Here is a 17047-nt window from a genome sequence, read left to right on the forward strand (position 1 = left end):
TCTCCTTTCATCTGAAAGAAATTTTGACTCCCACTTCTTTTTCCCTTTCTTTTCTTGTCTAGAAAATAGGACTTAATTTATTTTACTCCCCTCAGGTTACATAATAATTAGCGATTCCAACAACAAACAAATTAAAAAATTAAGTAGCCAAATGAGTGAGATTGCAGCTTTAATTTTGTTAACAAGAATGTAGGCTGCTTGAACTGAGTTTGTTAAGGTGCAAATCTAAGTGTGTTCACTCAGCCAAAGTGGAAAGCAGGGTTATCTGCTCTGCTCTGAGCATTTTAAAATATTAATGGGATTTTGGGACTGAATGGCTCAACCATTTCATCCATACAATTTGTACTGCCACTATTTGTAACTGCAGAGTTTATTGTTTTAAGATGCAGAGGGTAAAATGGAATAATACTGAAGGAGAAATGTGGATGACCAAGCCTCTGTTTTCACAGATGAAGATAGTGAGTTATGTTCAGAGAAGAGTTAACTTTCACTTTACCATCAGTTATGATCTCAGGAAATTCATGCAGGTTCCGGGAAGCATTGACAGCTTTTATCACTCTTTCCAATTTTTAATTAGATATTCCCTGTTACAAAAAAGTAACATGGGATAATCCATTTAGAGAGTAACAAGGGACTGGCCTTTCTAAGCACTCTCTTCTCAACTCTAGACTCTCAGGATGCGCATGGCAGGCGCTCAGTAATTATTTATTGAATAAATTGATTACATTTAAATATTTTACATCTTCATTTTGTACCCACGAAAGAAGCCACAGGCTTCCCTTAGATGGATCCCTTCACTTTGAATGGGAGTCCCAGGAGTCTTGTAGGCAGGCCTGCATATGAATCCTGGTTCTGCCTCTTTCTTGTTGAAAGACCGCTTCGGCAAGTCCCTTTATCTACATACTGATGACACATTTTAATTGCCACAAATCATTCTAAGCTTTTGACGTGCATCTCTAACTGCCTGTGGGACATCTCCTCAGGTGTCTCACAGCCAACTTTTTCTGAAACTAAACTCACCTTTTTCTCCATACTACTTAATATTCTTTCCAAGTTTCCTATTTCAGTGAATGACACTACTCCATACAGCCTGCCTAATTACCCACCCAAACCCTTGGCATCTTCATGATCTCCTCTCAGCTTTGTCCAATCAATCCAAGCAATCACCAAGCTTTGTCTTTTCTTCCTTCACACGTATTTAACCTATCCATTTCTTTCCATCACCACTAATCCTATTCCACTGCAAGCCATTATCATATTTGTCCAGAGTATTCAGTTACCTAGTTAACTTTTGTATCTTTTCATGATTTTAAATATATATATATATTTCCATGTTATAACGTACATATGTTATATTATACATCTGTGTGTATATACTTCTATTCCCTACTGCGTGTGTGTGTGTGTGTATTTACTCTCAACTTCTCTCTACCTTCTAGCCAGAGGGACTTTTCCAAGTACAACTGATTGTTGTTCAATTACTCTTTAGTAAACTCAAGATCAAGTCCAAATTCCTTAGCAAGGAATTCCATGCAACGCCTAACATGATCTGACCCCTGACTTCGCTTTAGACAGTTTGGAGTTGATGACCTGGTGATCATCTAAAGTACGTGTATTCTCTGGTATTCATTAAAAAAAATTTCTTGGGTCTTGAACTACAAGGTGTGTTGTTGGTAAAGGTAAGATTTTAAAATCTGTTTCTCAAAAGGAGAGTCATCTTATCTTTGCATGGAAATAGACTCAGAGCCAATTAGAGGAAGGAACCAGAACAAACCAGTTTGTTTCAAGTGCAAAAGACCAAAATTTTAGATATTTGTTAAATTTTGGCAAATGAATGATTCATTTTGCTTAATACTGAGCAGAAGCTTGCATTTTCCTTAATAATTGGCATGTTTTCATGGATTAGCTTTTTTGATCACTTATTTTGATTCATTTTTGAGAATGATAATGATGATTTCTGGTAGCGATCCCACAAATCAGAAATGATCTGGGTCCTCTGGGACTTTTGAAGAGCCTCTCTTGGCTACTGAGGAACTTGTCCTAAAGAGTAAAATTTTCCTCAAAAGCAGTGAGATCCATTTTGGTCTTTGAAGAAGTTCTTAGGTGAAGTCCCTACGTGGTTTTTGAAAGTAGGTGTTTCTAATTGGCCACCTGGACCATGGAACACATATAACAACTAACTCCTAAGTCCAAACTTGACATAAACAACAAATGTGGATGTTTGATATGTGGTACATACTGAAAATATTAATGGGTAAATTCAGGGAGACAGTTGATAAATACATAAATAATCTATAATGAAGAAAATTCTACAAACTTTTGAGAGTAAAATTCTGAAATACGTCTGTGGTCCACCTAGGCAGAACTTAATATTCCCATCACTGTAACTCAGCTCCACGGAATGGGGTCTGAGGCCATGGCTGGTTTTATTTATAACCTGAGAACTAAATCCTCTTCTACTTTCTTTTTTTTTCTGTCTAGGTATGGAAATCCTAGGGCCACTTTTCTTAAATTTTATCCATTTTTATCTTTACTGTTGTTTAATACCCCCACATTTCTCCACGTGTGAACCTAATTTCCAGATCACAGCGTGGTTTTACAGTTTCGTCCTCCGTGCCTGTGCTTCGGTTGCTTGAATTACTGCTCTTTCTGACTGTGAGCTCCGGACGGTAAAACAAAAAGCCCAAGAAACTCCAGGCTGCACCAAGAATATTATTCCAAGTAGTTTAGCTTGCAATGGGCGATATGTACAAGCTTCTACGTTCCCAGGTGAGACCACCATGATCTGGAATGTTGGGAAGAATCTCTGTTATTCAAATATGTTGTGATTAGTACAAGACCCCTCCCCCTTGGTGCCGGTGCCATTTTTAAATTGTCTACTCTGCTTTAGCCCCTACCCTACACATTTTACACATTATCATATTTAATAATAAATTGGCTCTATTTGTACCATTTCATATCTAATTACCATACATGAATGATTGAGAAATTACATATGTAGTTAGAATTTAAACGTATTTTATTCTTGTCTCTACTGTACAGTAGCTGGCCACTGTAGAATAATACCGGACAGTGGTTCTCAATATTTTTAAATAAGTATTTTTAAAACTTTTAAATAAGTATCTTCTTACTTTGGAGTTAAGATTTCATCTAAGTAAAAAGAAGACAAAGAAGCCAGCTGAAGAAAGGATTTCCAAAATGGAAGGCACAGAAAAAAAATGATGAATGATAATTGGACATAATGTGGAAGCTCATCTGATTTGAGTTTAAAAATACTTCCATTATTGTCACATAAAATCCTGAATCAATCAAAAGCCTGTAGAGTTCAGCCATAGACTTTTTTTTTTGAAATGTACATAAGGATGTTATGAGAAATACTGGAAGAAAGAATAAGAATGGTGATATAAAATAATATTTTATAATTCTCTTCTCAAAGAATTCCACTAATGTCTTTAATTCAGTGAAGAAGGTAGGTTTGGTGGCACAGCTTCATAGATGAAGAAACTGAATTTGTAGTTGTTTGATTGGCTTACTTCCCTACATTTCTCATGTCTAGACTTGAGAACAGAAATGAGCCAAGAGTGTATAGTCAGACCAACACTAAGTTATGGGAGTTAGAAAAAGTCAGGCTTTAAGCTCAGCAAAATGTTTGCCCTGCCGTTTGACCAGCTCTAACTCTATGCTTTTGAGCCAACATGCCTCTGCCTGCTTTCCCAGGTTGGTGCTCTCATCTCGGCACCTGTGTAACAAAAACTCTGGCTAGCTTTTGTCCCTGGTTCCTGCGAGGTGACCTCTAAACCCTGGAGTTCCTGGAATGATTGGACTGTCTTTGTAATTCATGGAGGGCCCCTCTGACCACACCTGAGAGCTTATGCTAATGAGATGACTCAGGATGGGGCCAGAAAGACCAATCAGGAGATGAGAGGGTTTGGGTTTGCCCAGTGATATCAGTCCCACCTGGGGAGGGGAGGAGGCTGGAGATTGAGATGATCCAATCAATCATGCCTACATAGTGAAACCATGATAAAAACTCTGGATACTGAGTTTGCATGAGCTTCCCTGGTTGGCAACACTTTCCGTGTTGTTATACATAGTGTGCCAGGAGGATAATGCGGCCCTGAAGATTTCAAAGGCTTCAGGTTTGGGACTCTCCCAGCCCTTGCCCTATGTGCCTCTCTCTGCCTGGTACTGATTTCTATCCTTTTGCTATAATAAAACTGTAATTGTAAGTATAGCACTTTCCTTAGTTCTGTGAGTCATTCTGGCAAACTATCAAATCTGAGGGGCTAATTTGTAGCCAGCTGGTCAGGTAATGGTGGCCTGGGGTCTCCCAACTGGTGACTGGTGTGTGAAGGGAGGGCAGTTTTGTGGAGAACTGTGCCCTTAACTTGCGAAGTTTGGCCTGACTCTGGGCACCCACTTCAGTCTCTTTGTTGGCTGTTCCCAGTCTTCTCAGCAGCCTGAATCTTAGCTCTTTTCCCATAACTGGACCTATCCCTGCTAGAATTTCCAAATACCAAAAGGCTCCCTGCTGCTGTACTCCCCTGAGCATGAAGGGCTTTCTCCTGAGATCTTCCTGCACAATCGCCAGGCTCCAGAGGGACTGAGCTAACTACTCTAGTTCTTTTTGTTTTTCCTGGCACATCTTACCAACCGAGCTAAAGGTTTGACAAAGTACCAATATGGCTAAGTAATTTGTTCAATACAAAGAGACATTGATTATAAGTCATCAATAATTATAATTACATTTTCATCTTGCATAGTTTTTCAGCACTCCATATATATCAGTTCCCATTGAGTCTTCAATAAATTATGACATATTTGATAAATGAAGTGTAGCACATTTATTTCAGAACAATATATCTTAGTCCATATTTTTTAACCCATGAGCTCTTTTAATAAACATAAAAATCTCCCTAAATTCTGGAAGTACTGTAAAGATCCCCTAAGAGAGCGTGTCTCCTGGATATATATTTTCTTAGCTGGTGTAGTTCCATGTGGGCAAGAAAATGTTTTCTCAGCTTCATCTTTGATATTCTGTACTTTGTGTGTTAAAAATAGTTCATTTTTATACATTCTAAATATAAATCAATATCATATTGAATACACTTTTTTGTACACGATCTCTTTACCCCACGATTATGACAATAAAATGCTCAGTTTTCTCCTCCCCCTCAGTTAAAATGATTGCATCTTTAACTCAGCAGAAAAGCAAGTGATAAAAACCTTTCCTGTGGCTCATTTTACTGTCTCAACAAGAGAGTTGTTAGATGCATGTGGACTGTAATTTTGTGGACTCCATATCTGTTGGGTAAAGCTTTTAGATAAAGTCAAATTTGAGATTTAACTATTCAACACACAATTGTTCAAAAAGGGAGTAAATTTTATTCTCCATTACTTAAACTTATAGTTTTTTCTTTAAAGTGAATTTAAAATGCCAGGTTCCATAACACAATGTTTGCTTATAAAATACCCAGTGTTATAAAAGTGGCCTGCACATAACCTGTGTGTTACCCTCAAGAATGCAAATGCCTGGCACGGTTTTGACCATTCATATTAAGATCATAGGTGACTTTTCATCGTGCTCCCACGTACATATGTATCTTAAACTTATTCTCAACCTTAGCTTCCAATAGGACCATCCAGGAAGCTTTTAAACTGATGCCCAGTTCTCATCTCCAAAGACTGTGATAGAGGTGATCTGGGTGGTAACTGGACATTGGTATTTTTTCAAAATTCACCAGGTGATTCTAAAATGTGTAATTAAGGTTAAGAATCTCTGATCTAAAATATTGAAAAGCAGGTTCCAGTTTTGCCTAAAACTGTTGAATTCAGGAGGGCATGATTCAAAATGAAATTGAAATTATAAATACATCTAAGTTAAGATTAGCAATGCACGTGATGGAGTAGTGACCCATTGCTCTTTTCGCTTGGCAACATAATCTGCATTTATCAAGACTAGTTGGATTAGCTATCCATCTCATTGCAACATCTGAAATAGCAGGGAACAGAAAATTAGCTACTAGTTAATTTTACAAACGAATTTTAAAATCCTTTAGAATGATTAGTCTTTCTTTCAGTTAAAAATAGAGTTTAAGAGCTGGCCCGGTGGCATAGTGGTTAAGTTCATATGCTCTGCTTCAGCAGCCCAGGGTTCACGGGTTCGGATCCTGGGCGCGGACCTATGCACAGCTCATCAAACCATGCTGAGGCAGCGTCCCACATAGAGCAACTAGAAGGTCAACTATGACATACAACTATCTACTAGGGCTTTGGGGAGGAAAAAAGAGGAAGGTTGGCAACAGATGTTAGCTCAGGGCCAATATTCCTCAAAATAAAATAAAATAAAGTTTAAAAATCTATATTAAAAGTTACATTGAATAAATCAGTGATATTTTTCTCAATGGCCTATCATGTAACAACTTCAATGTTAATAAATCCTAGGAAAAATAAATTGTTTGTGTACCTTAGTTTTTAAATTGACTGACAAATTCTTGCCCATATTAAGAAAACTCATGTTCATTTGTAAAATCAATTTCCTCAAATTTCTATTTCTATTTACTATTACAGATGGACAGTCTTTGTTCTTGAATCACATGGTGGCATGATTGCCGTTAGCTTCATTTTCCTTTGCTGTTTTCTCAGATTAATCAATGCAGGGCTTATTTTCACACTGGGATGATAATCATTCCAGCTCCTCAACACAAAATGAATATGTTCTGTTCTGGAACTGACTTAAAGTGAGGCACTGAAATGCCCTAGAATATGGCACAAAAATTCTTTTGCTTTCATTCATTTCAAGACAGTGTATTAATATTAGCCTCCTTGCTTCCACACAGCTGTCATCTAAAATGCCACTAAAGAATGGATGCATAATTAGCTCTTCGGTTTGTACATTAAATACATTTTAATAAACAGCTCTTTTCTCCAGAAGAGAATATTGTCGTCCACTCTTAGCTGTCAGTCTGAGAGAGAATTTGGAGGGTGTTTCTTACGTGAAGTGTTGCTTAGCCAAGCTGATCTATGCACTGTATTTAAAATGCACCCTTATTGAATTCTGAGCTATTCAGACTTATCCAAAACAATTATAATGACTCTGATAAATTAGGAAATGTTTCAAAAATGAAGAAACTGATTTAGAATTCATGTAAGTCAAATATGCATGTTCCAAAAGTAAATTCATCATAAATTTAATATGTAAATACTAATTTTATAATTAATTTAACATCAATTGAATAATAAATGTTAATACATTAAAGATTAAATACTGTGATAAACAATATAATTATATTGTATTTTAGTACTGATATTGATTTAAAAGATTTAATATTTAAAACTTTATATTTACATTGCTGCAAGAAAAATAGTTTAATATTTAATAATAAATTTTCTGCAAATATCTTGAATAATTTAATTGCGATGAAGCCCAAAGGATACATGATTTTCTGTGAAGTCAACATATTTGTTACTTCAACATGAATTATGTACCCAAAAGAGACATATACAATTTCAACCTCGTGATACACAAAACACAATGTATGAAGATTCAGAATGAGGTGTCACGCGGAGTGGTTGGACATTTACTTTTTGTGGTTTATTTCAAACCATGACTAAAAGAAGCTTGAATGACAGATTCCATCTGGGGGTCTTTTGAATGCAGGACCAGATCATCTTGGAGAATATTCCTTCTTCCCCTTCCAATGCCTCTGTTTGCCCCACCGTTCTTTCTGCCAACCAGAGCAGGAGAGGAGGGGTCTGCAGCGACTGCCTGTGAGCCTCCGCACAGACTGTCCAAGTCTGAGTGTTGCCAGGAAACTGAGAATTGGGACTATTTATTTCATAAAAATACAGACTTTCCATTGAGATTTAGTATGTGTACCCATGATACAACCAAAATGTAACAGAGAGGAATTACTAATTCAGAATGGAAGTAAACGAATAAGTGGAGATCCAAGATTTACATTTTGGAATAAATGTTATTGATTTAAAAGATGGTGCACAGTTCATTAAAATAAGCTATAAATGGATACTAGTTAATATACTAGTTAATAAGTGTGGTATAGAAAATTAATGAAAAAACATCACTCTATTTGACATGAGTAGGTCCTCAAATCACTGCTCCACATCATATTTAAATTTTATCATCTGCCCGTTTGGATACGAGAGGATGAGCAACCAATCAGCAAGAAGCCTGTGCTTAAAGCTCCCTGTACATAATAACCTGATACCAAAATCTGAGTGCAGATAATGCATATTAATTTAATTAGGCTTCAAGGTTATGATGCTGAGCTCTTACTAGTTCTCGTTATTTGACTTGCTCCTTTTTCTCTTGTCTATAGGATATGAGGGCCTGAGAATTTTCAAAATTTAAATCTCATGACCATATGGATTGACATGCAAGTATTTTCTTTATTTCCTGATTATACAAAAGCAGTATCCCCTTTCAACAGAACATATTGATGGTTAATTCTGATAGCACGTGTTAAAATATATTAAATTCTGCATTTTGCTAAGGTATAATCCTAACGATTAAGAACTGAAAAAAAAAAACCTTTATTTTATGATAGGAAAATTAAAGGAATTTTTATAAAGCAGTCTACGTTGTGTTCTCTGTTTAAATAAAACGTGTATCATGATGGATTAAAAATTGGTAAAATATATAATAAAAAGTAAAGAATGAATAAATACAGTAGTGTAATTCAGGGTGACTTAAATTTCCTTCTTTTTTTAACCTAAATTTTCTATAGTATATGTGTATTATTTTTAGAGTAAGAACAAAAATAACTTATTTCTTAGGTTAATCAGACCTATGTATGTGCTTAGATTTCTAAACATCTGTGGCAAAAAAGAATTCTTAAAAAAGACATTAACTTGACATGTGCATAATTTAAAACATAGGCGCTTTTGTCCAGTTGTTCTCCAGCCCCTATGCTGTGGCCACAGTGAGCCCAGAGGATTATGGGGCAGTGGGAAGGGCCCTGGGCTGCTGGAATCCTGGCTTGTGAGCAGCCTCCTTCCTCAACTCCTCCACACCTTGTTTTCTAGGAGATCTGCACCATGACAAAAGGTTGCAACTCAGTGGTTAGATTTCTTTGCCTCAGCCCTTGGAATATCATCTCCTGACCCCAACAAAATAAGTAAATAAATTCTTTCCTGAATAATTATCCTTCTGACATGAAAATCAAGAAGCACTTCCTAAATTAGAATGCACAGAGATCTGACTGCAACATTTTCAAACAAAGAGTAAAAACACCTGGAATGTGAAGTGTATTCTTGAACCAATGCTTGCTCAATAATGTCAGAAAATGGCAACAGATTCTAGTGGCCAAAGAAATGATCACGGCCCTAAAGAGCAGTCTATTTTCACGCATATATGTATCTAATCTTTCAACATATGGCCAATTTGGCTGACATTTTAGTTAATAAAATAGGTAAAGAAAAGTAAGTAAAAATTCCTGCCTAATATCTTTCTTACTCCATCCTGTCAAATCCCTTTATGCATTTTCCTCATTATTTACTAGAAAGAATTTATCAGCTTCTTTCTATGTGCAGAGAATTGCTTGTCGGTAAATTGTAATTTGACCCAAAACGAAATCTAGTGCTTATGGGCAGGTGTAGCTTCCAAAGTAAAAGGGTTGCTTGTCTCTAGACATTGTTGCAGTAGAAGAACCAACCAACCAATAAGGAACAAGTAAGACCCACACGTGACAGAGGTGAGCCCAGCTCTTCTGACCATGGCTCCTGAATCTCCACTGGAAGGCCTGAGAAGCAATAGTTTGTATTCACACACTTTTCCCTATTGCCTTACATGGTATTAATATTTTAAAATGTAAAGAATTGAGAAATAGAAATCTCATCTTTTATTACCAACTACCCAGTCAAACATCATCAAATTCATCCCTGCCACTGATTTCAGTGCAAGTAATTCTGTAAAGTAAAGCTCTTTTCTCAATTTGATGTGCCAAGTGTAAAAAATAATGACTGTATTTTCTGAATGTAAATTCAACTTTTTAAAAAGGGATTTATGAATAATAATATGGCTTCTCATTAGAATGTAAGCTTCAAGAGATTGTTTCCTGCAATATCTCCAGGACTGAGAACAATAGCTTACAGTGTTAGCCATTAAATAAATATTTGTTACATGAGTAATGTTCTCTGACCTTCTATAGAACAATTGCATCACATGGTTTATAATCTGGCACAGTTTGTTTATATGTAGCCATACGTTTCGCAACAGTAGACAGTAGAAACCAAGAAGGGACAATGTCTATTTTGTATACCATCATATTCTTAAGAGCCTGGCAGTACTTATGTGTACTAAACTAAAATTGAATTCAACTAAAGTGCATTCAACTAGAGTTGAATGAATTAAAGAAAGGCCTAGATTGTGTCTTATTCATCTATCATCCTCAGTAACTAATCATACAAAGCAAGTGGCTTGATTCCTATTTGGTTAAGAATGGGCTTGGAACAATGGAGGTATTACTTATTGCTGTGCTGAACTCAGAGGAAGCTGCAGTGTTAGGTGTGGATGCTCTGGGATGCTAGGCATTCTCTCAGCTCAGCCTGGCTGGCCCACTGATGCAGCTCTGGAGAAGGCTTGGGTTTTGGATGCTATCGTTCTTATTAAATACCGTACGATGCCCTTGACCCCCTCCTTCCAATGAGGGAAAAATATATAAAGAACAAAATTAAAGCTGTACTTTCTGTGGCAGCTCACCAACTGAACCAGACCTGTGCAAACTTCTCCATCACCTATTATTTCTGTGAAATAATTTCTGAAAATATGTTGAAGTTATTTTGGGGAATATTTCTATCTCTCACAGCAGCAAAAGATTAGGTCAATTTGATTGATGCTGGAGAAGGTGGAATCTGGGAGAGAGTGAGCCTAGTGCTCATTTTGGATTAATTCTTTATTTTTTTTTCCTGTAAAATACTATAGAAGACCTTCCTCCCCGTGGATTAGTGGGACAGTAGCTGGCAGGGTTTAGAGAAGTCTCACTAAGCTGAACATCCTTCCTTTAAAACAAACCCAAGTTTAAAGTATCAGATCCTGTTTCTCTCAGGGCCCACTGGACACTGCCCCCACTCCCAACAACAGCAAAATCAGACTCCTCTGAATTCACATTCTTGCTCTGTCGTTTGCTAACTGTCTAACTGAGGCAGGTTACTTCATGCTCTAAACCTTAGTCCGTTTGTAAAACACGATGACAGTATGAGTGTGTACCCTGCAGGATTCTGATGGCGATCAGATTCTACAGATACACATACAATGTCTAATGAGGATTATTTCCAAAATCTCTAATCCTCTTTATAAATTGCTTAGTACAGAGCCATAATGGGTACTCCACGTGTGGTCCTAGCGATTAACAGCATTCCAACCACTGAAGAGAACGTGAAGACAGAAGGCGAGCTTCACAGCTATACTCTTACATTGACTTAACCTCTGTTGTTCAGTTTCCTCGTTCTTAAAAGGAGATAAAAATACTTAGTATTTCAACTTATTATAAAGAAATACATGAGAAAATATATGTAAGTCATCAGCTTATGAATGGTAATCATTGTGGCGTTGGTTCCTTTTCTACTCCTACTTCTGAGCTCAGCCTCGTGATATGCCACCGGGAGAAGCGGGTCGATTTGGTGACTGTGGTTCCAAGGAGGGTGTACTTCCTCCTTTCCTCCTGACCGCTGCACCCTGCCTTCTCCATCCTGATGAAGCGCTACACCTTCATCATGCGGAGCCCCAACCACAGGCAACGGGCATCGTCTCCTTTACTGCTCCCCTTCAAGAGGAACAGAGTGGCTTCGCTATTATTTTGATAGAAACCCAGAACCGGAAACACTTAAATGAATGTTATTTTTCAGGATGGTCAATGGTGACACTGCATATGTATTTTAAGGAACCAGAAGCTATCAAAAGTGATGTACTAGATTGATATATCATAGGCACTCAATATATCTTACTGAACTGAATTACAATGAATTTTAAGTGGAATTTTAATTAAACAAGGTATTTCTGATATTAATTAATTTTATAGACTGACAAGCTTATTGACTATTAATTCTTATGAGCCAAGCATTATTTGGCACTTTTAAGAACTATGTACATGTAAAAAATAACTTGAAAGCTACAATACCTGCCCTTAGAAGTTTTAAAATATTTTAACTGTATATTACTCTGATGATTTTTGTGACAGCTGGAAAGACACAGCCTTGTTGTCAAACCAATGAATCAGACAATGGACACAGTGAAACATATAAGACACTCTTCAGAATGCTCACTGTTACTGTTAAAAATGATCTATGATTGTGATTAATTGCTTTTGAAATTTTGATTAAAATTGATCTGTCCAATTTTCTGGCACTGGCTTTGCACGTCAAATCTCACCCTGGAATTACATAAATCAATTTAGTTAGGACTTCTGTAGAAACTGGGGGGAAAAAGATAGAAGTAATTTCTGAGTTGTCAGTAACTGATGGATGTTCTGATTTCACAGTTTTAGTAAAGAAAAGGTCTTACCGTAGCTGTCATAGGCATCCTCACTTACTCCATGACCATAGTCATAGTACTCAGGCACGCTGCAACAGATTTAGACAGCAATCAATGTTACTGTAATCAGGAGGAATCAACCCAGAAACTCACACGGAATTTGAAAGCAAAAAGTGTGCTAAGGTAATATCCCAAGAACTTCTAGGCATAAAACACAATCCTAAAGAATTATTCAGTAAGAAAAATACAGGTTATTGACAAGGAGTGCTATGATTTTCTCATGCCACCTCATGAGAGTACTTCTTTATCTCTATCCTCCAATTTTATAAATCAAATTTCCCCTAAAACACAAGTATAATACTTCAAAATTTGTCAAGAAGAGTCTTATAAAAGGTCTATTTCCAAGAAAAAGTGCTATAGAAGATGACAATCTGGTCAATCGTGTATGGCTTTTAATGCTGCTACCTTAAGAAATATGCATCAATTTCATCTTCACTTCCAAACACTGAAGTTATATTTATGCTCTCCTCTAGCCCTTCCACAGTATGTCCATGCACTTCTCAAATATATAAGCTATTTTTTTCACTTAATATTTTGCTAGATGCTTCCACATTTCAATAACTGACAAAAACGTGTTCTTCCTCCATTTCTTACTCTACTAACTTAAAGTCTCCCCCCACTACAGTTGTCTCACTTTGTCCTACAGCAAGTTTCCCCCTTTAAGGCTACATTCCTATCAGCAACTAGCATCTTACCTATCTCCCACCCTCAAAAAGCCCTCCCTCACCCCCATATCTCCTTCTAGCGACTGACTATCCCTTTCTCTGCCCCTTTACAGCAACATTTCTTGGAAGGAGGGGACTGTTCACTCTTTCTACTGCCTCTCCTTCCATACGCTTTTGAAGACATTCCAATCAGGCTGTTGTCTCCACTGAAACAGCTCTTGTCAATATCTTGACATTTTTCAAATCCAACGGTCAAGACTTGGTTCTCATTTTATGTTAGCATCGTTTAACATAGCTGATCATTTCCTGCTCCTTCAAACACTTCCCTTGCTTCTAAGATGTCCTCTCTTGGATTTCCTTAGCTCACTTTATTTCCTCATTCTTCTTTACTGGTACCTCCTTATTTTTCCAGCCACTTAATCCTAAAGACCACTGGGGCCCAGTTATCAGAATTTTTCTCTTTACTATTCATACTCACTCCTAGGCAATCTCATCTGATGTCATGGCTTTAATACCATCTCTACTCTGATGACTTCCAAGTTATACGCCCAGCCCTGGCGCCTCCACTCTACTCTGGTCTCATCTACTCACTTGCCTACTGTACATTTCCATTTGTATGTCAAACTTAACATATTCAAACATAAAAATTTGATTTTCTTTCCAACTCAGACCTGTTCCTTTTGAATTCTTCACATCTTTATAAATGACACCTTAATTAGTGTTACTAATGCCAAAAACCAGGGAGTCCTCTCCTTTCTCTCACATCTAATGTTTAATCCAACAGCAAATTCTTTCACTTCTACGTGAAAAATACATCCAGAATTTGAACATTTCTAAACATCTCCACAGCTGTGACTGTGGTTAAAGTTCTCACCATCTCTCACTTAAACGAATACAACATCCTTCTAACTGGGCTCTGTGCCCTGCTTCCCGTTTCTATTTTCCACATAGTAGTCAAAGTAATTCTTATAGAAGTAAGTTAGATCATATTAATTCTCTATTTAAAATCCATCAATAGCTTCCCATATCCTCTAGAAAAAAAATCAAACATTCTTATTTTGCCCACACAATATGGCTCCCTAGTATTTCTTAGACCTCACCCTCTACCACTGTCTCCTTTGCTCACTGTGCTCCGGGCACACTGGCCTCCTAGCTGTTCCCTGCACACGACAAACGCATTACTGTCTCAGGGCTTTTCATTTGCTATTCCTACTACCTGGAACATGCTTCTCCTAAATACGCAATTTATTCTCTCATTCTTTCAGAACTCACTCAAATGTCACTTACGACAGGTTTTTCTCACTAATCTACTAAACTAACATTCGTTCATCCTTACCTTGCTTTGTTCATCTCAGTGTTTATCAATCACCACTGTACACATTATATAACCAAACACACAAATACACTTCTGTTTATTTACTTATTAGCTGTTTCCAGCTTCTAGAATGTAGAAGCTCCCTGGCATAGAACTTGGTCTTTCCTCTGTTCACTTGCTCTCATTGTTCCAGCTGACTGTTCTAGAACAATGCTTGACACATGATAGCTGCTTGATAAATATTTATGGAATAAAAAAGTGAATAACTCATAGGAAGATTAGACACCATTTACATGAGTAGCTTAATGTAACCAAGTCATAATTTTTTAAAATACTATACAAAAAGTGGAAAATATTTTAGTTTAGCTCAGTATTTGGATAATTAACGCATATTTTTATCTTACTTAGAGATCTGTAAATATTTATGATACATTATGTTTTTACCTCAAATGAGCTCCTTCATTTATAGTCCTCTGCATGAATTTTCATTTATAAATTTATATATATCTAGATTACTAATTCCTTTGAAGTATATAAACGTGTGGCAAGAAAATGGCTTAATATCAAATACCAAACTGTATAAGGGCTAAGGGTGGGTGATAAATGACAAAGAGTTAGGTTGGTAAGAAAGACAGAAAGGCCCAAAATCATGTGATTATCTCCAACACTCAAGGCAATCCCCTAGGTCTCATTAAATTAAATACTTGAAATGTCATGATAGTAAGGAAAGAGAAGCAAAAAAGAAAATAAAAGTCTATATATTGGAGATGATAAGAGAGACGGACAGAAGTTTGGCCATCTTTATCTTTCTGGGAGGCAATTGATATTGCACTAATTCAATTTTAGTGTCAAGTAGCTGGAGGAAAAAAAAAAAAGATTACCTAGTCCAGCCTTCATTGTCCAGGATATTTATACACAAAATATCTAGAAAAAATATATGGTAATATACTCTTCTCCTCACCTTTCTAATGACTTGAGATTATAGAAGTTTAAGGCCATTGGCTGGTGGCTGAATGTTTATGTATTCTTTCATATACTTATCTTAATAGGAATGATGAAACCCAGTTGAGAACCCTCAGATTGTGTGGCAAATTCCTGAGAGTTGTTACACTGATTCCCTAGATGATCAAGACTTGCTTGTGAGAATATGATTTAACAGGCAGCATTCTCATTTATAGAGATGAAGAGAAAAATGAGAGCATTGGCAGCAGCTTCTCCCTGCTTTCATCACAATCAATGATCTTTCCGCGAGTAAGTAAGCCTGATTATGTTTCCCAAAGTGTGCTGTATGACACCAGCAGCACCAAACGCTATCTAGTGGCATCACTATGTTTCTCACTTGATTTCAGTTTTAACTTTAATTGGTGAAGATAAGAGAGGGAGAAAGTACAGTAGTGAGAGAGACCGTGACAAAGAAACTGCAGTTATCGACTGTCATAAATGATACATACAGACTAAGAGGAAATATTAACTTTCAGAACTCTAAAAAGGGAAAATAGAACACATAAGACATTTTTTAAATAACAGATAATGCAAAATAATGGAAAAATAATGGATAATAATCATAACGGACTCTGCCAGAGTCCATACCTTTGCTTATCCAAATATTACTTCTCATTTCTTCCACAGGAAAATATCTTACACGGACAAATGGCTCCACAGTCAGTGAATACTCTCCCCAGCCACCCTTGCAGCTAGATGTGCCCTTGTGACTAAGTCAGGAAACATGGGATGTGCACAGAAGTGACGGTGACAACTTTGAGGTCATTGCTAATTTAAGAACAAGCTCCTCATCTTGGGTTTGTGCACTGTCACATTCTCTTCAGTTTGTAGAATGCATTTAAAGTGATGATCTAGCATCTACCTGCAAATAAAGACAACATCTTAGGAAATCATGGATGGCAACATGGGAGGAACTTCTGCCTCTAAATGATCACATTGGAGCAGACTTACTCTAAACCACTGCCTACCTCAGGGATGGGAATGAGAAAAAAAAAACAAAAAACTTTTTATCTTGTTTGAGCCAGTGAATTTTGAATCTCCCTGCTACAACAATTTAGTTGAATATAGATGTCAGTATGTAGAAGTGTAGAATGGCCACTAAAATCTCAAAACATGAGGCATGAGCTTAGTGGGAGGGTGGAGAGTGCAAGGAAAAGGATACTGTAGAGTAGAAAGCTGATGACCCTTGCTGTGCCATTGCCAGTGAGAACTTGGATGCCAGGCTGTAGGCCAGTGTATGCTTCGGCACTACAGGAAAAAGCTGGACCAGGAGCAACTGTTAGCAATCCTTGCTGCTTTTAGAAAAATTTACAAAAGATATGAGCTCAAACAAGAATGAGCCATTTTTCCAGAAGAAACAAAAATGAATAGAACTTTGCTAAGGGAAGTTATCTCTGCCTGATCTGTGTTAGTTCTATAATTCAAAATAAGAGAGGGTTCAGAAATTTGGGGCTTAACAAGATGAGGGAAGTCAATTGCTCCTGTATTCCAATAGCAAGAGATAATGAATACTGC

At 37.0% G+C, this 17047-nt stretch overlaps 1 protein-coding gene across 6 annotated transcripts in view; it reads right to left on the reverse strand.

The window, feature by feature from the left end:
• The window catches only part of KHDRBS2 (KH RNA binding domain containing, signal transduction associated 2), a 564075-nt gene that overhangs the window by 51756 nt on the left and 495272 nt on the right, over positions 1–17047 (reverse strand). For 5 of the 6 annotated variants that reach the window (XR_015554171.1, XR_015554170.1, XR_015554169.1 and 2 more), the window contains exon 8: positions 12521–12579. Coding sequence is in view for 3 of the 6 variants with exons in the window: in XM_087438765.1 (XP_087294891.1) it covers positions 12521–12579 (59 nt within the window). In the remaining 3 variants the exon portion in view is untranslated. Of the gene's footprint in view, positions 1–8727; positions 11468–12520; positions 12580–17047 lie in introns of those variants that run through there. The other variant, XM_087438766.1, reaches the window with a different exon arrangement.

The sequence above is a fragment of the Ceratotherium simum genome, chromosome 13 (assembly GCF_057802395.1).
Source record: "Ceratotherium simum simum isolate JZ-2026a chromosome 13, ASM5780239v1, whole genome shotgun sequence".
Taxonomy (NCBI): domain Eukaryota; kingdom Metazoa; phylum Chordata; class Mammalia; order Perissodactyla; family Rhinocerotidae; genus Ceratotherium; species Ceratotherium simum.